Source organism: Lepidothrix coronata, unplaced genomic scaffold, assembly GCF_001604755.1.
Source record: "Lepidothrix coronata isolate B3197 unplaced genomic scaffold, Lepidothrix_coronata-1.0 Scaffold135, whole genome shotgun sequence".
Lineage (NCBI taxonomy): Eukaryota > Metazoa > Chordata > Aves > Passeriformes > Pipridae > Lepidothrix > Lepidothrix coronata.
The window spans coordinates 554,068-581,314 of NW_016690315.1; the positions used below are offsets into that span (position 1 = coordinate 554,068).

The 27,247-nt window shown below is 39.4% G+C and overlaps 1 protein-coding gene across 4 annotated transcripts in view; it reads left to right on the forward strand.

Annotated features, from left to right (window-relative positions):
* The first annotated feature begins 521 nt into the window (after window positions 1-521).
* PDK3 (pyruvate dehydrogenase kinase 3) overlaps window positions 522-27,247 on the forward strand; it is a 51,831-nt gene continuing 25,105 nt past the window's right edge. The window contains exons 1-4 of one of the 4 annotated variants that reach the window (XM_017827132.1): window positions 662-750; window positions 17,661-17,697; window positions 19,211-19,352; window positions 26,575-26,646. In XM_017827132.1, the coding sequence (XP_017682621.1) occupies window positions 19,243-19,352; window positions 26,575-26,646 (182 nt within the window). In that variant the 5' untranslated portion in view covers window positions 662-750; window positions 17,661-17,697; window positions 19,211-19,242. Of the gene's footprint in view, window positions 751-16,734; window positions 16,822-17,660; window positions 17,698-19,210; window positions 19,353-26,574; window positions 26,647-27,247 lie in introns of those variants that run through there. The other 3 variants (XM_017827133.1, XM_017827131.1, XM_017827134.1) reach the window with 3 other exon arrangements.

Genomic DNA, 27,247 nt, shown 5'->3' on the forward strand with positions numbered 1-27,247 from the left:
TAGAAGACAGAATGCTAATTAATAACAGAACTATGTAACTTATAGCAAATGAACAGTGATTCCTTTGTTTGGCAAACTGTATAAACAGTAAGAAGTTTGGATAGCTGGCGTGGTTGACTTGTAGAATAGCACCCGGGCTTGCACAACTCTGAAATAAACAATCCACGATTCCCTTGAGTGTGTGTAATTGTCGGCTTGTTGCACACCGGGTAACGAATCCGATTTTTGCGGACTGCCCAGGGAGATGGTGGAGTCACCGTCCCTGGAGGTGTTTAAGGAACGACCGGACGTGGCACTCAGTGCCATACTAGTGTCTGGTCGTCGTGTTGGACTCGATGACCTCAGCGGTCTTTTCCAGCCTAACTGATTCCATGATTCCGCGATGTTATGGACCGGCTGAGACGCATCACCCTCTCCCCCATGCCTCCCGCTCCCCTCAGCCGCCCGGCCGGCCCCGCCCCTCCCTGCGCGCCGACGCGCGCATGCGCGGCGCGGCCGCGGCGCTCGCCCCTCCCGCCGGGCCGGGCCGGGCCGGAGCGCGACGGGCGGCGCCGGAGCGGCCGCGCCCCGGGCAGGAGCCGCTCCCCGGGCAGGAGCCGCCGCCGCCGCCGCCGGGAGCGGAGCCGGGCGGGCCGCGCCGCGCCATGCGGCTGTGCGGGGCGCTGCTGAAGAGCCCCATCCCCAAGCAGATCGAGTACTACTCGCGCTTCTCCCCCTCGCCCCTCTCCATCAAGCAGTTCCTCGACTTCGGTGAGCGCCGGGGCCGCGGGGTTGAGGGGGAGGTGCGGGGGGTCACCGCGGCTCTGCCGGCGAGTAGGCCCCGGCTCCTCGGCCACAGCTCCTCGATCCCCGGCTCCTCGATCCCCGGCTCCTCGCCCCGCAGCGTGAGCGCGGCCGGGCCCGGCGGGGCGGCCCCGCAGGCCGGGGGGCCCCGCGCTGAGTCCGGGCCGTGCGCGGGGTCGGTGGAGAGCGAGCAGCCGCTGCTCGTCTCACCCAGGTGCCAGGAGAGGCAGGCGTGGTGCTCCTTCCCGGCGGTATTCCCGGGCACGGGTGCCGTGGGGATGGTGGGTCATACTAAGGGTTTCTGACCTGACGGTTTTGTGAGCTTACCCTCTCCTTCACTCGCTGGTCTTGAGCGTGGAAATTTTAATCTGGAGATCGACTTACTTAAACCTCGGGCGTGAACTCTGGCAGTACTTGTGTGGGAGACCTGTTTGTGCAAAAATCAGAAGTGCTTCAGGAAACGTTGCTGATGAAAAAATAGCATTTTTTTTCAGAATAAATAATAATGACATTATTAGTATAACAATTATTTCAGAATAAATAGCATCTTTCTTCGTAGAAGCACTGGAACTAAACCCAGGAGTGGCTTGTGGTGCTGTTAAAAAACGTGCTTCCATCTAGATAGCGATAAACCTGTATCTGTTATCAGAGGTTGTTTGGCTCCTGCTCTCTGACACAAGAGTTACTGAGATTTTATTATCATATGAATATTGCTGATAGAGTAAATGTAAACGTCAAGTGTAGCACCATGAAGTGTAACAGAGCGTTCTTTCGTTCCACGGTTACACTAAAGGTGCAAAAGGACAAAAACGAGCCAGTGGTGTTCCGCCAAAAAGTGATTAAAAGTGGAAACAATTGCACAATTATGGCAATGGTATTAGTGAAAGAATGCTGTAAGTACAGAAAGCCAGCGCTGGGCTCGATACAGCATCTCAGTGAAACAGGTTTTTGTACCATTTAAAAAGAAAACAACAAAAAACATCACACCATGGCTCCATTTAAAGGAGAACCTTGCTTTCTTTCTCTGGTCTCCACTCACCTGAATTTGTTCTCACTTCCTCACCCCTTCCTGTGCTGATGGGCTTCTCCAGCTCTGGCATTTGTGCTTCTTATACTGTGTCTTTCTGTACTGCTAAGAGCAATGGCTTAAAACTTATCTTTATTTTAGCCCTGACACTAAATAAATCGTGTCACCGTTGCCTATTTGAAAGTTGGGTTTGTAAATTGTTGCCAGGGAAGTACTGATGATTGTGAGGCTTTTCAGTTGTGACTAGAGAGGTATAAAGATTTCAGAATTTTCTTTAATGCCTTGGATGTTGTGACAAAACTTTGCTTTTTGCTAAGGATTTCTACAGGTCTCTGTTGCCCCTGCATTACTGTTTGCCTTTAGACTTCTCTTCCGTGGCAGCCTTTCAATAATGTTATGTTTGTTCTAACATTGTAGTGTCTGTATTACTTTGTGGTTTGGAAAATGTCTCGCAATTCTCCAGGAAAAAAGTAGTTTTATGTTACAATTTTAAGCCTGGTTTATGTTAGTGGAAATGAACAGAGTGAGAACAGCATGTTACAGCCTGGCCAGCCTTATTTTTTGGACGTGCTCCAGTCTGTTGTCACTGGTGTGTCATTGGAATCGTGTGTGCAACCTATATATTTAAGTGTATTCGTATTTTAAGACTGATGGGAAGGTATCTAGTCGTTGACATTTAAAATCTCTGAAGGAAAAAAAAATGTCTATGGTTTAGTCTTGGAAGGTCACTAGGAGTTTCTAAAATTAGTAGTTTTATGTTGTATCAACATTGCTAAACCTATCAGCTTGATCTTAATAAGCCTTATGGGCCACTTAACATCTCCACTTACTTCCTATTTAGTGCCTGCATTTACTTGGGAAAACTCAAGTAGGAAGTTTACAGCAGTTTAAGCAGATGGATTAAAAACAATGTAGTTACTTAACTTATGTGATCCTAGGTGTTTATGGCTTTGGGTAGTTTCAAGTTCTGTTAGAGACTTCAGAGGCCTAGAGGAAAAATTGACATCAAAATGTAAGGTGATGGTGCAAGAGTTTTACCACTTGAGGCATGGAAGGCCTGGAGAACATGCACTGTGTCAGGGAGCTATGTTACTTTAATCTGAATTAGCCAAAAAAGAATTTGCTGGTGGCACAGGACACAGGTATTCAAGACAGCAAATACACCAAGCATAAGGAGCATGATACTCGAGGTGCAGTTCAGTTGTGTTTACCCCACCTGAATGTGTAATGGGAAGAAGACACTCTGTTTTGTGGTCAGCTTATAGAGGCTACCTAATGTCTCACTTAAAAAGAAATGATATTTTTAGTTGAGCTACATGAATGTAGTGCTTGTTTTACAAAAACGTGACTGAATTTTCAACAAATACTGAAGAAGAGTAAGCCCAAAGGAAATGTGTGAATAACCCTCTCATGGCAGTCTGATTTTGTCTGATGTACATTTATTGTATGGGATTTGCACTTACTGTGATGTGGATTTATTTGAAGAAAGTTTTTTGACTTAAATTCTGATGCTAATGAAACTGCAATGTGTTCTTTATGTCTTTTTTTTATTATAGGTTATATTGGTTTATACTAAGTTGTTGGTGTAAAAATTTATCTCTTTGTAAAAATCTGATGAGCAGGGGAGGAGAAACTTTATATTTCTTGTGAGCTGAAGAGTCTTCAAAGACAGTTGGTGGCAATGTATAGTGAGGTACAACTTGGGCTTTTATTTATCACTAAATAACCATGTGGGTTGTATGGAACACACCTGTCTGCATAGTGGGACTGTAGAGTCTCTTCCTTTCCAGTGATATAAATTAACTTTCTCAGAGAGCTTAATTCAGCTAATTAAACCTCTATAAAAGCCAGTTTGGCTGTTTGAGGTAACTCGCTAGTCCCAGAAAGCCGTGAAACAAACCAGAAAGCAATAGTTAAACGGCGACTCTCACTTGGTTTTCGTAGCTGAGCCCTGTCTGTGTCACGTACTTTGTTGAGCTTGCAGCTGTCTTTGTAGCTGCCGCAACTGTGTCAGAGGTTACTGTGTCATGGGCTCGGGACCTCTGTGTCAGAAAGTCTGAGCGCTCAGATTATGCAGCTTTTTTCTGTTTTCGCTGTGTGTACATTTTCTGTTTGCACGCTCCTGAATACTGTTCAGGCAATTTCTTTTGTTATGAAGTGTATTTCCCAAGATTGTTGTGCAATCTCGTTCCTTTGCAAAGGAATGACCTTCTGTAAGTGTGTCTCAATATAAACAAGTTTTGACCTTGTATAAAATTAGCATGTCACTCCAGGTTTATCCAGGCCTCTATATCTAGTCTGGCAAAACCACAAAACAACCAACTGGATTCAGCTATGTACTTCCAAACTGGTTCTTCTGGAAGTTATTTTGATAGATTTCCAAGTACAAGCATTTCTTAATGACCCAGACTGATATAATTACTCAAATATCCTTTCTGAAATGAACTTTTGAGTATAGATGTCATCTAACGTTCAGGTACATGGGTCTTTGTACATTTTGGGAGCTAGGACTGTTTGAGAAAAGCAATACCCGTACTGGAGATCCATATTGATCAAGCATCTCAATTTAGATTTGCTTCAGTGTGTGGAGTGGGCCTTAGGGGGTGACAGGTTAATCCAAAATACACAATAATCTTAATCAGCAACCACATGGATACCCAGTGGGTCATGTATGCCTGGGGAAAATATTAACCCATCAGACAGGTTTGAGAAAAGTAGAGTTTCTTTTCTGTGAGCGTCCTAGCATTTAAAAAAGGCACACGGAGCCCTGAGCTCATGATACCTGCACTGCAACCTGTGTTGGTGAGGGCCGGGTGTGAGCTGGCCCCTTAGAGCTGCACTGGTCCCTTAGAGCTGCACTGGTGCCGAGCCCTGCCCCAGCTGGCAGGCTGCACACATCTACCTGGCTGCCTAGGGTACCTCAGTGAAGTTACTGACAAATGTTTTGGGAAATGAATGGTTGTACTGCAAAGGTTACATATAATTAAGCACAAATAAAGACATGAGTGAACTGTAAATTGTTCAATCCTTTGATCATGCATGAAAGAGTCATTTGAAGTTGTGCTTGTACTGTGCTGTTGTGAACTGTGCCAATATACTGTACTCAAGTAATTCTCTCATTGCTGCTGCTCAGCTGACCAAGTGCCTGAGACTTTTGTGAATCTGAGATTTATTTCATCAGAAACACCTACCATGTGCTTTTGGAGCTTGTTTACTACTAAATCTGTCTGGACCAGTTGTACTTAGCCTTTTTTTTATGTTTCAAAACAAATATTTTGGATGAATTTTGTACTTACAGGGTTAAACTTTGCTTTTTGTTAGCTCTTTGAACATTTGATGTACTAGTGTTCATGTACCACATAGTTACTGAAGAATTTGGATAAAAAAGTCACGCATATGCTGAAAATAGAAGTGAATCATAGTGAACTCTTGTTGTGGAATGTGGCTTAGGAGATCCTGATTTTGTAGGTTATAGTTGAAATATTTGTGGCAACTGCTGCAATTTGTGGCAACTGTGGCATTGAAAAATATCATGAAGGTTGTAATTTGGTAGTTTTACTGTACTGTGAACAGCTGAGCATGCAGCAGATAATCAGTGACTGCGTGTGGTTTGGGAACTGTTGTGCCCTGGGGCGTATCTGGAGGAAAAGATGATCAATGGATCCTCCCCATTTTTAAATACAATTTTTGGTATGAAATTGTTTAGTTTATGTAGTAAAAGAGTACCTGTTATAACTTAGCTGTCTCGAGGAAACCTGTAGGCCTCTTCCAAAACTAATATAGAGTAAACCATTTATTGGCATCACTGTGGATTGTTGACAGTTGACAGGTGATCAGGTTTCTGCAGGAGTGTTTACGCTTCCTGTTGCCGTGTTGGCAGAGCCAGCAGCGCTGAGCTGAAATGTGCCATTGGAAGGGTAGCTGGCACATACAATTTGAACAACAAGATGTGGCGGTAGGAAAGTAGAGTTCAAAGCCAGCCTTCTGTCTCCACATATAATTATTAATCTTCTTATGGAAGATGACTGGAAAATTTTTCTACACGAAAAGATATTGGAAGATTTTTATTGTGTGGTGGGTTTTTTTTTAACAGAACATTGCAATTGTCTTAGATACAGTTTCTCCACCAAGGTTTAAGGCTAAAAGATACTACTGAAGAATTACCTGCCATTTATTGCTTGCAGCTGTGTTTTCTACTTCTGTTTGTGCACTGACCTTAAAACCTTACACTTGATTTAAATGCATCTTAAAAAAATTTTTCTCTTAACACGTATGTTAACCATTGGTATGGTAACCACTGAACTGGATCACAAAGATGAATGCTAGTCAGCCATTACTGTCTTCTGTTTTCATCTGACTGGCTTCAGCTTCCATCTAGCAGTTTCATTACAGCTTTTGTTGGTAGATTGTGATCTTTTGATGCCTGGAATTTTTTCACTATTTTTTCACAATTTGTACATTGTGATGGAGTTTTTTTTTTTTTTTATATTGTAAAGCTAAATACATTAAATGAACTATTTCAAGCCTTGTGAAAATACCGCGGAATTATCTTTTGTGGCTTTTCCAGAATTTTCAGTGTTGTTCTTCAAATATGCCTGTTACAGCTTTAAATAGAATCCCTTTAGGAGTTTTGCCAAACATTGGAATAGAAACATTTTACTGCTGTTTAGCTTTTACCTTGAAAGGCTACTCGTTGGTCACAGTGGCTGCTGGATGTGCAAGCTGGATTGTCTGGCTGCTTTTGTTCTTCAATTATTTTGGGGTTATCACTTTTCCATATTCGGTCCTTCATTCCCTAGATCTGGGCATGGATAAAGTTTTCATTTCATAACATTAAAAAGGGTTTTCTTTGAATGGGCTGTAGCACAGCAAGTAAACTGGAAACCTTTTTGATGCAACTCTTGTTATTTATAACCTGTTCCTATTTACAACTGCCAGACGCTGGCAGGCAGTGATGTTCCAATACTATATATAATATTGAGGGGTTTTATAAAGCCTAATATTGATTGTTTTGAAGGTCTGGAAGAGTCGTTGTGGTTAGATAACTTTGTTTAGCAGTCACTGTTAACTGTGGTATGATGGAGATATTTGTGTGGGGGAGTACTATGTAATATTAGAACGGGGTGCAATTCATTTACTGAATTATCTGTATCAGTCACTTTTGCAGGCTGTTTATTCAATAAAGGAACACTTAATTTCTGTGAGTGGTTGAGACTTTGTATATTCTGAATTAAGTTTTTTAGTATAGTTATGGTACAAATTCCATAAATTGTTGTTGTAGATGATCAAACTGGATCACCAAGGTAATTTTTTTTTCCTCATAAAGGTTAAGCATGGAAAACTCTTCCTTCAGTAGGTGGTTTGGCTGACCAGTCTTGCCTGTAAGCATAGGCTTGTAGTCTGCAAGTGAGCATCCTCCAGCTGGTGGAATTGCTTGTGCTTTGTTTCCCAAAACAGGAGAAAATTTCTCAGTCTGTGTTCTGTTTGTCTTTGGACTGACCAGAGGAGCTGGTGCAGTCCTCTGCCTTGAGGCACTGGGAAGGGGAGATGATGTTACCCTGGGCACCCCACACATCTCTGCATGCTCGTGTTTGGGTTTTTTCCCTGAAGCTGATAAGGCATTGAAGCAGTTTGATGTCTTTGGTGCAAGAAAGAGAACAAGAAGGTATGAAGCAGTAAACAATGCCAGTGGTTCTGTTTGCTTCTTTTTAGCAAGTAGCACAAGTAATCCAGAAATTGAGAGAAATTGGGAGCTTGGGAAACTTCCTTCTGGAGCAACAAAAAGATAGGATTTGTAGTTCTTGAAGACCTAAAAATGTTTGGGACATCTTTTTCTTCCAGCAACTGGTAGAAATTGTTGAAATGCCTCCTTTAGACTAATAAGAATGTGCTTGAAAATCTGAAACTTAATTAAATTTTGATAAAAATGAACGTGAATTTGATAGCATTCCTTCCCTTCCAGAATGGGTGAAATGGCAGTGATTGTAAAGTAGCATAACTTCTACAAGCTAAGAAAATAGGTAGATAAGGTCTCTCCTAAGACATAAGGAGTACAAGGTGATCTGTCAGTTTTGGAAGGAGCAATTCTGATGCAGACAAAAGATAAGAGAGCAGTAGAACAGTGTTAGGAATTCCAGAAATACAGTTGATTAAAAAAAAAATATGAAAGGTGAAAGCAAGGACATCTATCTCGGGTTGCAGTACAAATAACAGCTAAGGTGAAAGGTCATGGGATAAAAAAGCAGATAAAAAGATGTTGAGGTAATTTATATTAATTGGGGAGAATGCTCAAGTGTAGCATTTACTTGGTTTAAGTAAGTACATAATGATACAGACTGTTGAATTCATCTTTGCTTTGGTCTTCAGAAAAAGATGAATTGTATCCAGGAACATAAAGGAAATCACAATTGTCCCCTGACCCAAATTTTAGATAAGCTGAAATATATCTAGATCCTCTTGGCTTAGTGGGTTCCAGTAGAAGTAAGTCAGTTCTGTGTTTCGTGGGTAACTTTTTTCTGCAAATGTGAGTGGCCTGGTGCAGTACAGCTGCTGCTTATGGGCTTCATGGAGATAAGGGATGGTGATGGCCCCAGGGTTCTGGAGTGGGAAAATACACTGCTTGTCTTTCAGAGAAATGGAAGAGGAGGACAGTAGAGTTAAGTCAGGTTACCTGAAGTAGCTGAAAAAATGATGGAGCTAATAATGAAGTTATACATAGATAAACACCAAGAGAAAAAGAGGTGGTAAAGACAATAAATTGTGTTGGGCTGGCCTAATTTCCAAGTTAATTTGATATTTGCTAGGGCAGTAGCAATAGGTGCTGCACCTGGCTTTTTATGAAGTTTTGGCACAGTCTCATGTGAAATTCTTAATGAAAAAAAACCCAAAACAACACACAAAACAGCAGAATAACTTCAAGGTAAGATTGCTATATAGTAGATATTAAGTATTCTGGTTCTTGACCCTTCCAGTTGAGCACCCATCTAGGTGCTTGCTCTTCTCCTCCCATCCCCCATTGGCACGGGGAGAGAATGGAAAGGGTGAAAATGAGAAAACTCATGGCTTGAGAATAAGACAGTTTTAAAGAGAAGAAAAGAGGAAGAGGAACAAGTGATGCAAAAGCAGTCAGTCGCCAGCCCCCACAAGCAGAGTGATGTCTCAGTGTAATGGCTCTCTGGGGAGAGAGAGAGAGAGACAGCACAGTGTTTTGTGTAGTGAGGGTTGTGTCTCCACTCCCCCCCAAAAATATATCCTTCATAGAATTAGACATAGATAGATTTAGCAATTGTTTCACCTATTTTCATAGTTACTATAGTAGAACAGCTTTTCTTGTTGCCAGTTGTCCTTTGTTTTTTGTAAAAGCCGTCTTTTTCCTAAAATTGCTAAAGTATTTTACAGGCTGCTACTTATCCTTTTAAAAATGTGTTCGGTTTTTTTGTGTTTTTCTGGAGTCAGTTAAATATAATTTTTCTTCTTGGATTGAAAGGATAGATTAGAGCACTGAACTGTGATTCTTAGATACAGTTCTCCTTTTTCTGATGCTTTGTATGTTATAAGTGGGTATTTTAGTGGCCCTTTTTTCCTCTAATCCCTTCTATATAAAGGCCTTTCTATGTAAAGTTAAAAAATGACATTTTGCTAAAAAGTAATTTGCGTTTTAACTGCTACTTATTTGTTTTAGTCCTTATTTATGTTTTTCTGAAAGATTTTTATGGACTGGATAAATACCTTCAAACTAGCAATGACGTAGAGGAATCCTCTAATCTTTTTTTGTTATGTAGTTTGTTAATCATCAAAAGCATTTGGTAACAAGATGTTTAACAGTCTAATACATTTCACCTCACTGAGACTGAAGGGAAACTGGAGCATGTGGTATTGGTAGTATTTTTATGTAATTGGTTTTAGCTGGGTGAGTCTTTGCTCATAAACATTAATTTTATTTATGCTGTAGATTTGGAATAGCTTTTCCTTTGGCAGGTTGACAGGAACTAAAAGATAAAGCAGGGATTTGTATTTTTCTGGAACAGTTAGTGGGAATTATGCAAGTTTTTCATAAAGGTTAGGAAAGAAGTTGTCAAAGCTGTGAGTTAAAAGAGTGTTAAAAATTTGGAATATATAGTTATAACCTTCAATGTGAAAACAGATTTTTACCTCTTATGGGAGGAAAAGGTGATTATGAGTTCCAAGAAGCAAAACTCAGTCTTTTCTGGTCAGTTTATTGTATCAGAATCTGATCAGAGCAACAAAAGAGGAATAAAGTTTCTTTGGCTTGGCATTTTAAGTGTCATCTACATTTAAAAAAAGAGTTTTAAATTTTTTTTAAAGTTTTGAATCTCAGCAGAACAAAACATGACATTTTTTTTTGCCCTGGGTCTCCTGTTTGAAAGCCATGAAGCCCCTTTGCAGTGAAGGCCAGGGCTGATGTGCGGCTCCTTCTGGTTCACAGACTGACTGTTCCCTGCTCTGGACTCAGGACTGTCAGTGGAAGAGGAGTTGATACAGTCTGAAGAGCTTTGTTTTTATTTTTTTCGGTTAGTTGGTTGTTTTAGAAGCTCCTTGTGCCTGGTTAGGGATGGAGTCTTTGGGTTCCAGAGAACCTGATCTGGGCCATCTCTGTCTGTCATTTGCTGTGAGGATTGCCTGCAATTTGGTGAGACAAAGCTTTGCTGCTAAAATGATTCATCTGACTTTCAGCCTACTCCCAAATCACTCAAAGGAAAGACAGCCTAGGGCCTGTGTGTCTAAAAATAATACAGCCTGTGGGTAATCGGTTGAGTGCCTCTGCATTAAACTTTATAGATACTTTGATTACTGTGTTGTGTCTTGACAAATGCATCAAAATACTCAAAAATTTATTTTGTTAGATCTGAGTGATAAGCAGCTAAACACTAGTTTTAGATTAGGGAAGCTTATTTTAAAAGTTCATGCTTTCATTCGGATTGTTCTGTATAATAATATGTTGTGCTGGTTTCCAGCTTTGACCAGTGGTTATCTGATAATCTATTCCTCTTGAGAGAGACAGACATATGTCTTCCCTCAAGTCCTTTCTATGACAGGAAGGCTGTGGCTTTAAGAGTTAAAATTAATGATTGGAGTTTGACTAAGACTTTGATAGATCTGCAGTGTATTGTGCATCTGTTAATTCCTTCTGTTTATCTATTCCAGTTCAGCAGTAAGTTAAGCTGCTTTCTGGCACAGTCGGTTTCATTTAGAGGACAGGTTACTTGAAACAGTCTTACTGGAGTTCACAAGTTATATATCCTAACTTATTACATTATTATTATTGCATTCTTTATTATTAAATTAGTGTACAACTAATATAATAATAAATGTAAGGTCTCAGTCCATGTTGAGCTGTCCAGCTGTGCTAAGGACAAGTCGCTGACATTTTGTTCTTAACCTGCATTTACATGAAAACATGAACTGACTTTCTCTTGATGTCGCTGGTATTCTTTAATATGGGCAGAGTAATTAATAGACATAAGGTATAAACTGGCTCACTCTTACAGAGATCTTGGAGATAAGTAATTTTTTCTGTTACAAATTCAAGAGTGATTGTTCTTAAACTTCTTAAGTTCAAAAGTCTAGACCTTGATTATGAGTGGGATTTGGTCTGCTCATTTAGACAACAGAATATAGGCTAACGCATTTTCATGAGTGAATGGTATACTGAGATTTTCCTTTGGAGTAGAAAATAAGTGTTGAAGTTGCCCTGGCAGTCAAAGAGTGCTTGAATCTGTTGTTATTTGAATCACATAAATATGAAATGGTTTCTTAAGCTCTACTATTTCAGTACTCCAGCTCTAGATTTATCCATATGCTGTTTCAAATGACTGTTGGAAAGTTTAACTGCAAAGCTAACTAGTATGTGAGCTTGCCAGTTTGGACTGTACTCAGCAATGAAATGACACAGAGTGGAAATGTGGAAATCAATGGTTGCACAGTGTTAACAGCTGGGTTCTCATCTCTGACCATAAATCATGCAGACTGAGAAGTGTGAGCACCTCGCAGTGTGCCTTTTCCATAGCCTGCAAAGGCCCAACTAGTCATGGGAACTGGGCTGAAGAAGGGAAAGAAAATGTGGGAAAGTTTACTTGCAGACTTCAGTTCCTCTGGCTTTACCTGATTTTCTGGCAGCAGTTGTTTAACAGAACTTAATTGTTCAGATTTCATAAAAGTGATAAGTTTATTATAGTTCAGTAAAATCTAAAAAAAAATTTTGTCCTTAATTCTTCAAGTTTCATTTTTTTGAAACTTCAGAGTTTCTCCAGTTTCCTTACTGATGTAGAATCAGTCTCTTAATATGCCGGTCATATGTGCAGAATGAAACCATGCCCTTAAAACAGAGCATTTGCATGAAACGATTGCAAGGGTTTATGGAAGTAGCCTTAGAGAGCTGTGATGGAACTTTGGCTGAAGCTTAGTTCTGAGATGTCCAGAAACAGGCTTAGTACCTGAGGTTAGTGTGGGACAGATCCTTGAATTTGTCCATCTTCAGGCTCCCTGTGTCAGAACAGCTGTATGGGCTGTGGTTGCTGTTCTGTAGAACAACGTGGTAGGTCCAGTTTTAAAATACACATTTCTTAGATGCAGCCTGTGGTAGAGAGGAAGGGTCAGCAGGAGTCAACATTTCCAGTGATGTGTGTGTGTTCTTTTTCCCTCTGCTTCATCATCTTCGTTGGGTTTTACCAACCAACCAAACCCTGTATGCTCTTTATGAGATTGATAATTTTAGTGGTTGGTGAGGTAAATACCTACAGAGTATGCTAAAAATGCCATTGTTTCTGTTGGGCAATAGGAATACTTTTGGAGTTGGGATTGTTTTGCAAGATTTTGTTTTGTAGCCACATTTACTGGGACTGTGCGAGCATAGCTTGTTTGTCTTTTTATAAATAGGCCATGCTCCTGAAATGGTGTGTAATCATTGGAATTCAACAGTCTTTCTTAAGTTCTGTTTTCCTTGCTTCAGCAGCAAGTTATTTATTTTAGCCTTTGTTCAGTCTGCTCTGATGCATAGATTTTGATGTGTATACTTTTGAGGATTTCTGGATGTCACTGCTTTACTTGTTTTTGTTTTGTTTGCCTGTACAGGAGCTATAAAGTATCCCAGAAGTTCAAGAGAGTAGGTATGGTCCATCACTGCTGCCTTCCTGTCTGTCTTCCTTTTGCCCTATCTAAAAGCAGTAGTAGTAGTTTCACAATGAAAGGCTTCTGATCTTGTTTTTATGGATTCTAAATGGAGTCTCTTGTCTCTGATGCACAATAGGTGGGACTTTGCTGCTTTTGGGTCTCGAAGTAATACAGTATCTAATGTCTCTGGCATTCCATACGTGTTAATGGTGAGAACTAGACCTTGGAGCGCAGTGGAAAGACTAAAAAGAGCACTTAGTTTCTTCTTTTCCTGTCTCCTATGACAGATAAGTGTTAATATTCAGAAACTACTGATGCTTTTATGATGTGACCTTGGCAGCTCAGTAACTGCTGGGGTTGTGACAGCCATATTAGGTTTTCGAAGTAGGTGACTTTGATCATCACTTGTGAAGGGCTGTTGCTGTAGTCTGTTCTCAAATGGGTATTCATGACTGTGGGAATCTGGCAGCTGAACTGAGAGCTTTGGAACCAGAGTTCATGGTCTCATACTGAGTTTCTGCGCTCTTCTGCAGCAAAATGGAGGTTTGTGTACAGCCTTCCATATGGAACTAATCCTTTTGTAATCTCAATCTTGGACAGCACAGTGTTGCTCTGGCCATTGGTAGAATTTGCCATAATTGAATCAGGTTGGCTGTATGTGTGTGAATGGCCTCTACACTGTTTGTGTCTCTTGCTGCAGGACCCAGAACAAAAGTTTTCTCTGAGTCCAACTTTCCAAGAGTTACCTAATTTGTTTTTCGTTTCTTAGCACTGTGGGGTAAAAGGTGAAAGAGAAAAACAGAGGAGATGAGTAAATGTTCAGAGAAGAGTTGAACCTCAGAGAGGAGAAAATAGAGTAGTAGGGAAAACTGTCTGAAAGTAGAACTGTTTCCTGAGTTCCTTTGGATGGAAGGTCCACCAGTGATAATATTGATATATAACCCCGAAACATTCCGCTTCTTATCTTTTCCCCTCCGATGGTATTACATTTGGAAGACCTAGTGCATTCAAACTTACTTTTGTGACCTACATTACCTTAAAGGTTCTGAGTTGTGTTTTATTCATATATTTTTCTTAATTCTTTTTCCCCTCTGATACCTGTCTAATTGAATAATTGGCATGATTTATTTTTTGGTGGAAAGGTCTAACACTTTTTTATATCTAAGAAAATTGATTTAATATTTAATATTAAATATCACCTTGTGTATGAATTTTTTAATGAGATTTGAACTTATTATTCTTATTGTAGTAAGTTTAACTACATTTTTCAGCTTAAACATGAGCAAGGGCAGTCAAATCATTCTTCAGATGTATCATGCTTCACTGCATAAGCAAATCCGTCATCATTTAGAGACATTCGCTCTCTCACAGGTGATGACTGTTCCAAATGTAGCAGTGTTTGTACAGGTACCATTCCCACTGTGTTATTACAAACCCTGGCTTGTTTCTGTCACGTGTAAGGCTGTTAGGTGGAAAGTTGTCCATAGAATATTCTTCACTAACTTTAGTCTGATGTAAAGTCCAGGAAATCACTGCTTAGATCCTTGTTTGACTAATGTATCTTCTCATTTTCACTGAGTTTAAGGCTGTATCTGTTGTCAGTCCATTACATTGACTTGTTCTTAAACAAAAGAGTCTCAAGATCGGCCTCACAGTCTGGTGCTAGTTTTGACCTGACAATTTAGAAATCGCAAGAGTAGGTCATGAATGTGCTTTTCTATATGACTTTTGTATAGGGTGATTGATTAGCCCAGACAGGTAAGATTGTTCAGAAGGTTGAAGACAGTAGAAGGTTTATTAAACAGTCCTTTTTTTACAGTCTTTTTAAAGACCTACTGTGGTGACACTTGACATTTCTTTCAGTTTTTGCACTAGGTATGTGTGCAATAGTCATAATTTGAAGATTACTTTCTTCACAAATATCTTGCTTTCTATTGCCATTTTTCTGTCAAAGTAGCTATTATTGTATAACCTAATTTATGCCATTTATGCTGTGTTTTTGCTAACTCTTTCTTCAGAGTTCCTACTTCTTGTTCACTTCTCTCCCTGTGCAAAATTGCACTGCCTTCTTTTTGCAGGTGATTGATATTAGGTGATCTTTCTTCCTCTTTGGGTCATGAGACAATTAGGGCCACAAAGAATGTTAGGCAGCGTTCAGTGTAATCTCCATTTTGGAGACTGAATCAACTGGCTTAATGTAATTTTAGTCAGATATTTACCTTCAATAGTAAAAGAGTTGGCTAAAAATAAGAGCAGGTTGCTGTCTTTCACAATGTTTACCATCAAGGAGCTTCTGCAACTTATTCTGACTTGAATATTCTGCAGTTTGAGTCTAATAGTTGTTTGGCTCTTGTTGGGCAAGGTTGCTGCTGCCTTCTCTGTAGGGAACGGTGAGGCTTTGAAGAGTGTTACTGTATCCTTGATCTATTTATTCTTAGGTCAATCCAATCAGAATGATTCATTCCTGTGTCCCAGACTGTTTTACTGTTGCTGTCTGGATTTCTGCTTGGTCCATCTACATTCTGGAAAATACTTGGAAATTGATGTAATATACCAGTAAAGTGGGATGTTTTGGGTGTTTTTCTTTTATCCTCAGGTCAAATTCTGGATTTAAGTTGCACACGGCGTAGATATGATCTGGGAGTTTTTTAATCAGCTTGGAAGTATAACCTCAGATTTTTACTCTTCTCATTGAATATAATCTAGCCTCTTGACCCTGAACTAAAACCTAATCTCTTAGAAAACATAGTTACTTTATAAGGTTATTTTCTACAGTGAAGAGTAGTATGGGGCTGCTTTGCTCCCTGCAGTAGAGCAGATCTGTAACAAAGGGGTCGTATTCTGTATGGTTTGTTCTTTGTCTTGCCCTAATGTGATGCTCTTCATTGAAGGAAACTTGTTTCAATGCCTGACTTAAGAATTTGGTCTGCAAAATTTTTCCACTTAAAGCCACAAAACTGAATTATTGTTCAATCAAAATCAAGCACCGCTGTTTTACAGACATTGGCAAACACATTTGTTGATAGTTTGTGTAAAATTGTGAAACCCATGTATCATGTGATGTCTTGCTTTCCTTTCTTCTTGGCTTTGTTGGTAAGAAGTGTTTCACTTTGAGTCTTCAAATATTTTCATTTTCAGTTTTTTGAAAGCATGCTTTTAAAGAGTTTGGAAAGAAAGCTAGATACAGCCCTTGATGCCTGGTGCAATGTAGTTTGCACTAGAGTATAAGATGAATTTGATTTCATACCAAGGTGAGCAGGTCATTGTTTTATATATTGTATTATTGAGTAACTTCTTGAGGGCTGTAGCATAAATCAAGGAGAGATAATTCACAAATTTAACTTACACTTTATCCCCGGGAGAGTGACATCAAATTCCCTTGAATTGAAACAGATAGATTTAAACTGGCTTTAGCCTGTGGTGTTTAAGACAAAAGCCTGGTTCTGGCAATGTGTATTGACTCAGCTGGAGTCATAACAAAATTAAGAAAGAATGCTGTATATTTTGAAAAAGGTGGAACTAACAGATCAAAAATAAAGCCAACTTCTGAAAAAAATTTGTCTGACTGTAGGCTAAACCTACTGAAGTCTCATTGCAGCTTATTAGAATGTTATTTCTGGAAATATCTTTTAAAACTTAGATGAACTTCATCATACATACAACTATCATATAATTTATCAGGCCTGTGTATGATAAATTATATTAAGAAAATACCTAACTTATAGACTTAGGAGGTTTCTTTACTTAGCAGGATGTCACTCATTTTCGTGGAAGTGGTTGTACAGTTGTTGCTGTGAGGAACAGCAGCTAAGGAGCAGCTGTTAGGACACAATTTGCTTTTGCTTTGGAAGTTGGAGGATCTCTAATTACCGCTGATCCTGGTGAGTAGCCATTCTCTCTTCCCAGGCACGTGCTGTCTGGCAGGCAGGTAGCTGACCTTATGTTAGTAGCTGAAGCAACCCTGTGGAGGCTCTCAGATAAACTGCCTGCAGCTGAGCAGATGATGCATTGACCACGTGCCCCAAACCAAAAAGATGAACTGAAGTTATGCTAAAGCAAACTTGCAAGTTAGGAAGGGTTTACCCAGAGCTTCCTTTCCTTTCCCTGCACTGAGCATGCAAAGGGACCCCAAAGGGCTCTGTACCTAAAATGTAGCAGTACAACAGGGCAAGGCAACTCCTTAAAAAGAGACAGTTTAAATCTGCTGGAGTGAGAAAAGTTGAATAGAGATGTGCCCTGGCTTGGGGAAGGAGAGGAAGTGGGTCCCTTCTGCCAGTCCTGCTTTGCAGTAGCACCTTTTGTTGTCTCCTTGCACAAACCTGGGGACTGTGTCTGTGAAGGGCCCCCACGGCCTTTCACAGACCCGCACCACCTGAGGGTCCTTTACTGTCTGGGCTTTCATTCCTTTTGCTTTTTATTGCCTAGAAAATAACAGAACTTGCTCTCAGTCACTGTTGGGAAGAAGCAGTTGTTGTCTTTGTTCCAAGGGGTTTTCCAGCTCAGAGGGTATAGGGTGAACTAGTCAGTCTTTCCTGCTGTCCAGCCACAGTCTTGAAAGACCTACTGTATACTTATACAGTGACTTGTGGACAGACAAGTGTCTGTCCTCTATTGTAGGTGAATTAGTATCTCACTTACTTGAAGGATTGAACTCTGAAATCATTACTGTGCTTTACAGAAAACAACATAATGTCTTGTTTCCTTTGTCTAATTTTGACAGCATGTGCGTGTCTGTAATTGGAGATGTGAGAAAGAGAGTAAGTAAAATAAGTCCAGATGTTTGCTGGAAGAACTCTAATAGAATTGCTGACACTAACAGAATTTAATGATCCACTGATTGAAGATACCTAAATGAGCAAGAAAAAAATGAAACCGTAATCCTTCCTGCATATTCCTCAAGCTTGTGTTAGGGTTTGGGAACTAATCTGTCAATGCATGTTACCTATGATAAGAAAGTGAAAACTGTGATTATAATGGCACTGTCTTAAAAAGTATCACTTTGATTGTGCTGGTTGCATTGTACTTGAGTCTTTCAAATTGCGAATCTCAGTGATTATGTGCCTGGCAGTGCTTTTAACACTTTCTGGTTTGCTTGAACATAATTTATGGCTCTTCCATTCACTCACAAATTGTGCAGGCAGTTGAACTGGTTATCATCACAAAAGGCATTTGCTGTCTTTTTAGATGAAAGCAGAATACTGACTGTTCATTATAAGTAAAACATGGATTTTTATTTATTTTATTTTTTTTATTTTTATTTACTTGGACTCTTTGGAAATTAGTTATGATGGAGACTTTCCCCACTTGTGAAATGCTGCAAAATACAAAAAACTGTCAAGTCAGGTCTGGTCCCCCATGTGAACTACTGGGGCAAGTGTCTTAACATCTTTTGCTTTTAAGTATTTGTAGTCAAAATTTTATATGTATCTTTAGTAACTAATTTCGCTTAAGATTGCTCTTAGTCACGTCTTCTGGTTTGTGTAGGGTGGCTTCAGAGAATTATCACTATTTTAACTAGGTCTCCAAGGAAGTATTGTTACTTTGCTGGATCCATTTATTTACTTTCTGACTGGTTTGGATTTTTATACATATATATATATTATTTTCAAAATACTGTGCTGGATAAAAATCTCTTTTAAAAGTGAGAGTCAAAGACAATCACAGCTGCTGCTTTTCCGAATGGGAATGTGGTGATGAGTACTGCACATTCCTTTCAGGTTGCTGGTGAGAATTTTGTAGGCTAGACCTAGGAGGGCTGTGACCTTTGCTGCTCCCTCCAGGTGCTGCTCAAATGTTTAAGTACTTAGTAAGTTTGAAGAACTTGTGACAGATGTGAAATGTCATTGAACTGTTGTCATGCTGCTTTGTCTTTTGTTTTCACTCCTTACCTGCAGTTATGTGTGCAGCATTCACTTTTTAAAAGCTCACTTTAGTATAAAAGTTGTACTGATAAAAGTTAGTATTTGGGGGTCTTATTTCCAGCTAGTATTTGATATTTGATGAATTTTATCTCTAGGATGAAAGACTTTTGTTTATAGGCGAAAAGATGAGATGATGTGAATTGAGCAAAAATGTCAGGTAACAATGGTTACCCTCTAGGAAGGTAAAAGTTTAATACATGTCTTGGGAGTGAGAGGGAAGTGAAGGTGGGCGCTGAAATTGTTTTAAAACTGTATTTCGTTTCACAAGTTTTTTTTAAATCTTCTAGCACTGGCAAGTCTAAACTTTGATCTGCTGCAATGGGCATCTGTTTTTCCTTCCTTCTAACAGGTCGTGACAATGCGTGTGAGAAGACGTCATACATGTTTCTGCGGAAAGAACTCCCTGTGCGACTGGCAAACACCATGAGAGAAGTCAATTTGTTGCCTGATAACTTACTTAACAGGCCTTCAGTTGGGCTAGTACAGAGTTGGTAAGTTTAGGAAAAGTGCATTGAAAAATGATCGTAAAACTAACGTTGTGTGTTGCTCTGTTTGCAACAAGATTGAATTGTTCTGAATCGGTTTTCTGCCTTGAATTGTTGATAGTGTATGTGTCTTGTCAAATGAAGTTTCATTTTCTTCTGTCTAATGTTAAGTAAATACTCTAATATGGATCTTAGGTAAGAAATTGTAAGTTAGTCTTGTAAGTCAGTAAAAGCATACTCTTGTCTCCCAGGTAATCAGAATGAATCAATAACTTGAAGAGCAAGGTTTTTAAACATTCCTTACTGTATTGCACTCATGACTTGAAATAGCTCCTTCTTTCTCCTTATTCTTCCTTTGTCAAAAATGCTGAGAGAAAATTTAAACCTCCTGTTCTTCTCATTTCTAAATCTTTAAAAACATAATGTGGTACTCAGTGGAAGTTATGGAATGGGTCAGAAATCTGATGTCATCCAGTCAACAACATTCTCTGTTGTAGTAACTAGTGTAGATCCAAAGTGATTCAAAGTCCTGTCATCTTTTCCACAATAATTAATTTCTAGCCTACTTACATGTTCAATGAGGATTGGATACTCCTGCCTTGTATGTACTAAGCTCTAAAAAACTGTTGTTCATGGGGCATTTATTGTCTCTTTATCTACAAATACTCGATCCAAAATATCTTTGCAGTATACAACAGACTTCCCTTTGTGAATAGCAGTTTATTCTACTATAGCAGCAGCTAATGTAGCTTGTGTTAAATTCAGTCATAGCCCTTGAGCCAAGAGCTTCCATGCTGGCTGTACATTGACTACTGGGTTGGGTTTCTTATTTATCAGGCTTCAGACTTAGAAAATATAAATTAGGATATGTGGTATTGTGTTTGTCTGTGAAAGGTAATACTATCTGTCTGGATGACCACTTTGGAAATAGAGATTAAGTGCTTCAAATAAGTGTAAATGCTCTGGAGCCACACAATAATAATCACTTTGTGGTTAAGTGGCAGCTTGCAAGGTTTGAAGCCTTTTTTTCATCTTCCTGTTGTCTTTGGCAGTTGTTATGCCAAATAGGAAAGAATGGATAATATGTAGGCCTTCTGGGTTTTTCTAATCTGGATGACTTGTAAAACTGTCTGTAGTGGAATGTTGACAGATTGGTGAATGAAGAAGAGGAAATAATTTTTCTGTAGTGACTCTACTGCATAATTCTTCTAGTCCAAATATCTGTGCTGTGGCATAAGCTTCTGCCCTGCTAATGCAGACCAAACAACATTTGGATCACTTCTGGCAAAGGAACTGAATGGGTTTTTGGAGTGGATGCCCCCTTCAGAATTTTTAAGAGATTTGAGGACTCATGTGTTGACTTCTATGGCGACAATACATAGTACTGATTAAAAAGGGAAAAAAAAAAGGAGGAAAAACCCAGTATCAAGTGTTCTATGATAATGTGATTTGCACTATCACAGCTGTAGACCAATAGTTAATTTAATGGGCTAAAATATCTGACCTAGAGATGAAAGTTTGAAATAAAAATGTTTTCCATAATGATCTTCTAATTTGGATCCACAGTTAACTAACAGTTTTTGTGGAAAGGAGTATCTTCACTGAAATGAGGAAGAATATTTTTGTGATCTGATGTCAGAATTATCAAAAATAGTTGTAGCATCTTTTTTCCTGATGTGGACTTTAAAGATCATAGTTCTTATTTTTCTGTTCAGAGGTTTTTAATTGCTTTATTAAACATTTACCTGTAGTTTGTAAGTCCAGGTGATGAACCTTGGTCAAAATTTCCTTTAAGTTTTATTTTGGTCTTTATGGAAGCTAAAGAGTTTTACAAACTTCAGTGTGAGTGACCTTGAGTATTATGCAGCTATGCTGATGGCAGGTTTTGAAATGTATTTAAAGATTCTTAACCTAAAGCTTAGACATACTGAGAGAGAGAGAGAGAGAGAGAGAGAGAGATTCCTGAATTTTATGCAGCAGAGTAAGTAAATATAAATTTAGCTGTTCAGCTGTTTTGTGAACTTTTAAAATTAAAAAACCTTGTCTTGATGCACTTCAAAAACTCTGCAGGAAAGTTGTTTTTTTTTCAGGTCAGATTTCATGATCCTTTGGTTTTGCTATGCCATAGGTTGAGGAAGCTTAGCAGTTTATTAATATGCAAACAAAAATATGATGTACATTTGCCACAAGTGAGCAAGGACATTTAATGTCCTTTAACATGTTTATTTGCTGATTTTCAGTAATTTATGTAGTCACAAGCATATTTATGATTTTCTTCTGCTACCACTTCACACCAGAAATCTTTTTTATGTGCTTTTGGTGAGACTCCACATAAGCTGGAGCTTTAAAATTTGAGTTCCCAGTCTATTCCTTAATGCCATCATGCCAGAAAATAATACAAGAAAGTCCTAATCTTTAAAGTGGGTTTTATTGGACTTTTAAATTAAATAGGCTCTGTAAATAGATGGAACTTAGTTTTGGTGGAATCAGAAAGCAAGTTAACCCTGCCTACAGTACAGCATGGATCCTTTCCCATCAATCCTCTCTCCATCCAGGCATCAAACGTTCTGGATTGCGTGAATTTCCTTGGCCCTTATGGTTCCCTTGGGAAGCAACCTCATTTTGTCAGTTCTGAGAATATGCTCCCTGCTTCAGGCAATCCCTGTTCCCTCGGTTCTCTAATCCATCCATCTCCATGGCCGTGCTGGAGGCACTTTGCTTCCTGTGCCGTGCTCCTTGACTGCACTTCCCCGCCTGACAGAATTTACAACTGATTGCCTGATTGCTCCCAGGAAAGGTGCACTGTTCAGTTTTTTTCTCCTTCCTTTCTGGGTTCCTCAGCCTGATGTGTGCAGCACTGAGGAGAGGCAAGTCCACTGTCCTTCCTCTGTGCTGGTCAGTTATGTTTTCAGGAATGGAACTGGCATTACCCCAAGAGTGAACCGTGAACAAACCAAAAATAATAGGTTTGTGTTTCAGTCTGTGCAAAGGTAAAACATGAGCTCTGTCCCAGTTTGAGTTTATAATTTTGTTTATGTGTATCTTTTGTGTGGATCCAGACAAAAACACAGTTAATATGTCCCGGCTGTAAACTGTGATGATTCCAAATAGCAGGCAGATCAGCAATCAGCACCTTGTCAGTTCTTCAAAATTAATGAGCAACTTCCTAGTTCCAAAGAAGTGGGCCTTTTTTAGGCACTCTAGCTAAAGTGCACTGCAGGAAGGACATTGAACACTTGGCACAATTGTGTAATAAAGGATATGGTCACTAATGTGATGTGACGAGGGGAAATAGTTACAATAAAACCTTAGAATGGATAAGGTCAGAGCTTGTAGAATATCTAAAGTAAATGTGAGGTTTGCACAATATGTTACTCAGTTGTATGTAAAATTCCCATTTTATTTAACCCTGCCCAAATTTCTCTATTTTTCTTTAGCACTTTTCCTTAGAAGATGCTATACATTTCTATTTATCTCTTGGGAAAGAGCCATTAGAGAAATAAGTACAGTTTGGGGATTAATAATTGTTTCTTTCTCTGTTTTCTACATTGAGACTATATTAACAAGATTGTGTTACCATGGAGATTTGTTTTATCTTTTTAGTGCTTTGGTATTAGAGTGATTCTACAGGAATATCTTAGTGAAATACACATCGAGGAAAAAAGCAAAAGTATCCTGCATGAATTAGAAAAGAAAAGAAAATCCAAAGTTAACATTATGGGTATTTACAGTGCTTTCATGTATGAAGTGTGCCATTCTAAAATTACTGCAATTGGCAGACTAACAAGAATTCAATCTACCTGGCAGTAATTAAGAAAAGAACAAGGCTAAAGGGTGCTTGAAACCAAAGAGCTTGCCCGATGAATTGCAGTGAATTGTGATAAAAAATTAAACACCAGAAAGACAACAGATTTGAAGGGCATTGGCTTTGACTTTTTCTTTTGATGACTCACTAAAGACAGCAAAATATAACTGACATTCCCTTTTTTTCATATGTGCTGGGATTTTTTTTTTGTAGATGTGTGTCTTGTATAGTTGTATTGATTTACTAGTGATACAGCAAGTCATGCATTATTCCAGTACTTTTCTCCTTTTTTCTTTCTGGCTGGTAATTGTATGTGAATTATGGTTAAACATCACAAGGTCTTGATTTTCATTGCTTGATAAATGAAGGTGGTAACTATAGGATTTATTCCTATCTGCACCCACAATTCAAATCAAAAGCAAATGCGAGGAAATAGATGGATTTTATGAAAGGGGAATTACCTTTTCCACACACTGTTACAGGAATTAACTGTGTTGCTGACTGCTCACTTTTTGGCAAAGTGTAATGGTGATGGTGGTTAAGACAATGCTGTGAATTACTTAATCCTAACCAGAGTCATGAATTTCCTTTTAAACATATTTTTGCTTCATTTCTTTAATTTTGAGGTGTTTGGGAGGGAGTGTGTGAGGGGGCTGAATTTGGTGTACAAACTGGAGATCCCACCTGTATAAAAGAAGAAGATGTACAGCATTTGCAGCTCCAAGTTTCTGTTGAGAGACTTGAGATAATGCACAGGGTATTACAATATCCCAGACTGGGTGACATATAGTGGTAGGCATTGGGCAGCGGGTTGGATTTGTTTGACATAAGATTACCTTTTCCTAGCTTTGTTTAGTCAAAGGCTTGGAAGACATTTGAGTAACTTAGATTTGAAGTGAACCTCTTCTCTGAGCTAGTCTCTCTGATTGGCTGGATGCAGTGCTTTTGCTAGTGAACTTCTAAGGTAGTATTCTTTTACTTTAGAATCAGAAAGAGACATCTAAATGTTGTTGATAACCCTAAAGGAAAAGCATTGCTTGTTTTCATAGTTTCTCCATCACCACAGAGATTAAAGAGTAGTTACTTCAGCACATTTATAAATTTCCTTAGAATGTTTAGTTAGTGTAATTTTCTTTTGTTTCAGAATTCCTCACTGGTGCTGTGTTGAGCCTGCAGTGTAATGACCTCAGAAGGTGTTTGGCTGCTGGTTGCACTGAAGGCTGGTGACCATGTTTGGCAGCTTTTTTGTGCTTGAGACCTGCTTTAGTCTTTTTCTGACTGAAACTGTTTTCTTCACAATTACATCGTGCATTAGATGAAAGAAGCACTTGGCTTGCCCCTGCCCGACATCCTAGTAATGCTGATCCTTCAGCACAGGAATAATGATGGCTAATTATTCCAAGGGCTGCAGTCTTAGGACCAAAGTCCCAGTAAGCTAACAGAGAGTATGAATCTCAATGCAACTCGTAGCAGTAATGGTAGGCAACCAATCCAACCCACACAGCACAAAAATCGGGTGTGAGCTACCTTGAGTATCAGCAGCATTCATTGCTGTTTTATCCATGGTGTCAGTACAGGACTGCTGATGTTGGAGATTTCTGGTGGGAGGTCTGTAGTAACCTGCTGTGTTGCTTCTCAAGTGTGTTGGTGTCCTTCAGAAACTGGACTTTGATAATATTATCAAAGTTCGGGGTTGAAGAACATTTACCTCTTTGGAGTGAGGATGATCATAATTTTTCCATTGTTGTGGGTCGAGCAGCTGAGTTCAGAGAGTGTGATGGTGGTTGTAAACTGGTGCCATCTCTTAGCAGCATAAAGGAACACATTATGAAATAAGCAGTACTGGAGGTATCACCTAGTTGCCTAACTTGTAAGTGGCAAAGATTTGGGGGATTTCTGTAATCATTTGTGATGACTGAAGGAGTGCACAAACACACTGAGGGACAGGAATTGGTGTTGCTCTGCTGACCGTTGTTGAAAACATCAGTCACCCTATGGAATGTCACTCTCCCTGAGGAATGTCAAAGTGACCTGTGGTTGCAGCTTGAAATGGGAGTGGAGTAAGCAGCAGGTGGTTCTGGAGAGAGTCACGTAAACAACAATGCTGACTCTGCTGTAGCTTGGAGATGTAGGGTGAAGTTCAATAGCCTCATTAAGTTGGTCTTAACATAGAACTGCTACCAAAAGAGCTTATGCATAGGCCATTCTGTTGAGCTGATCTGATCTACTGAGTTGCTACTACTGAAAGGGGAAAGGCTTGGTCAATGCTTTGCTTGGTCACTTGTTTTGCTTTTTCCCTCTGTAGGCTCTTGTGCTGTACCTTTAGCTGTTTAGACCTTCCAGTGAGTTGTTTTCATGTGCGACAGAAGTGTGTTTGGTTTTTTTTATCAGTCTGTTTCGGCACTGGAGGGAGTTACAGCTGTTGACAGGCACAAATGATTAGTGTTGATATTGTAGTGTAAGTGGCAGTGCTTAACCAGGAGCAAAGGGAGGGCAAAAGGAGTGGAATGACAGCTCCTTCTGGTGACTTTAAACCCTACCTTTTGTGTGTGTGATTGATACCTTGTGTGAGTAACTTCAAGAAACAGGTCCCAGTTCTGTAGTCTTTAAAGCTCTATCTGTACTGCTAAATGAACGTGCTCCAGGGGGGATGCCTGGTCCTGAGGCCCAGTGATGTGAGGTGGCAGCATCTGTACTGCTGTTGGGCTGGTGTCCTGCAGAGCAGGCTGGCCGTGTTCACACTGAGTGGTTCTTTGCCTTAAATCTTACTTGGGTCCTCTGTGGTATCTCTGAGGCTTTAAGCCTCAGTTAATCTCCTGTGAGCCGACTGTCTGAACTGGAGGGAGCTGTGTTGTGTAAGGTGTTTTTATGAAAGTGAGGGTTGTGTCACATGGCCTGCGATACAGTGTGAGGAGATGTGGGAGCGTGTGGATGGCCGTGCTCTCCTGGAGAACTGTGGTAGGACCAGCTTGGTGCACTCCTGTTAGTGTGGCTTTTGGGGAGTGCTCCCTTGAGTTTTATTTTGGAAGGAAAAGTGGATTGCTCTCATGGGAGTGTGGGAAGAAACTTAACATCTGTAAAGAGTGCATGAGCAGAAAAATCAAGACCCAGGGGCAAACTAAGCATCTGAAAATACAGACCTACCAGTGGAGAGGTTTTGCTCCTGTTAACTTCAGCTGGATTTATATAGCAGTTTTCCTGAATTGTGGACTGTAAGGTCATAAGTAATACTTTTTAACTCAATGTAATATATTGTAGTTGCTTTCTTTCCCTTTGTTGCAGCATCCCACTTAATTTTAGCCTTTGCAGAGAACTGTGTATTATGCTTCTGTTGTTTTAGGTGACACTAGTCTTAAAATTAAAGAAATTCCAAAAGTATTTTAGGTTTAAGTATTTTAACTTTCTTATTTTTGCTGATTTCAGGTACATGCAGAGTTTCCTTGAGCTTTTAGAGTATGAAAATAAAAGTCCTGAGGATCCTCATGTCCTGGATGAGTGAGTAATCTGTTTTCTTATGACAGTCGATTTAAAATAATCTGTCTCAAATAGCAAGTGGTTTTGTACTGTAGGATAACAATTACCTTATTTGTAAGGTAGACTTTGTATGGCAAAAGCCAAAATTGTAATCTGGAGTAGAATGTAGGAATCTAAGTGCTTTTGAACAGTATGTTTTGTATTTATGCAGTCTGGTGGTTTAAAAAATGGCAAAAATGCTTCCTCCAAGGCTGTATTGAGAAGACAACAGGGATGTCAGACTATACTTGTGTATCAAGTACTTACGACTAAAATGTCATTTTAGTATACATTAAGCTTAGTACTCTGTTATGTATAATGTAAATTGGCACATTAATAGTTTTATTTTTTTCAGTTTGAAAGTGTTCAACGTGTCATTGTTTTTATCTAAAAGCTTTTTTAATGGACTTCAATTAGTGATGTTCACCTATCTCATTGAATAACATTACTGGGGAAGAAAGGAAAGCTTAGCTAATTCTCTTTATCAACAAAATTATATTAAAATTGCCATTATAATGTTTCCTTGAAATGTCTAAGCATAAACCAGAAAAGAACCCACATGTGAGTTCCTTCAGCAGGTGCA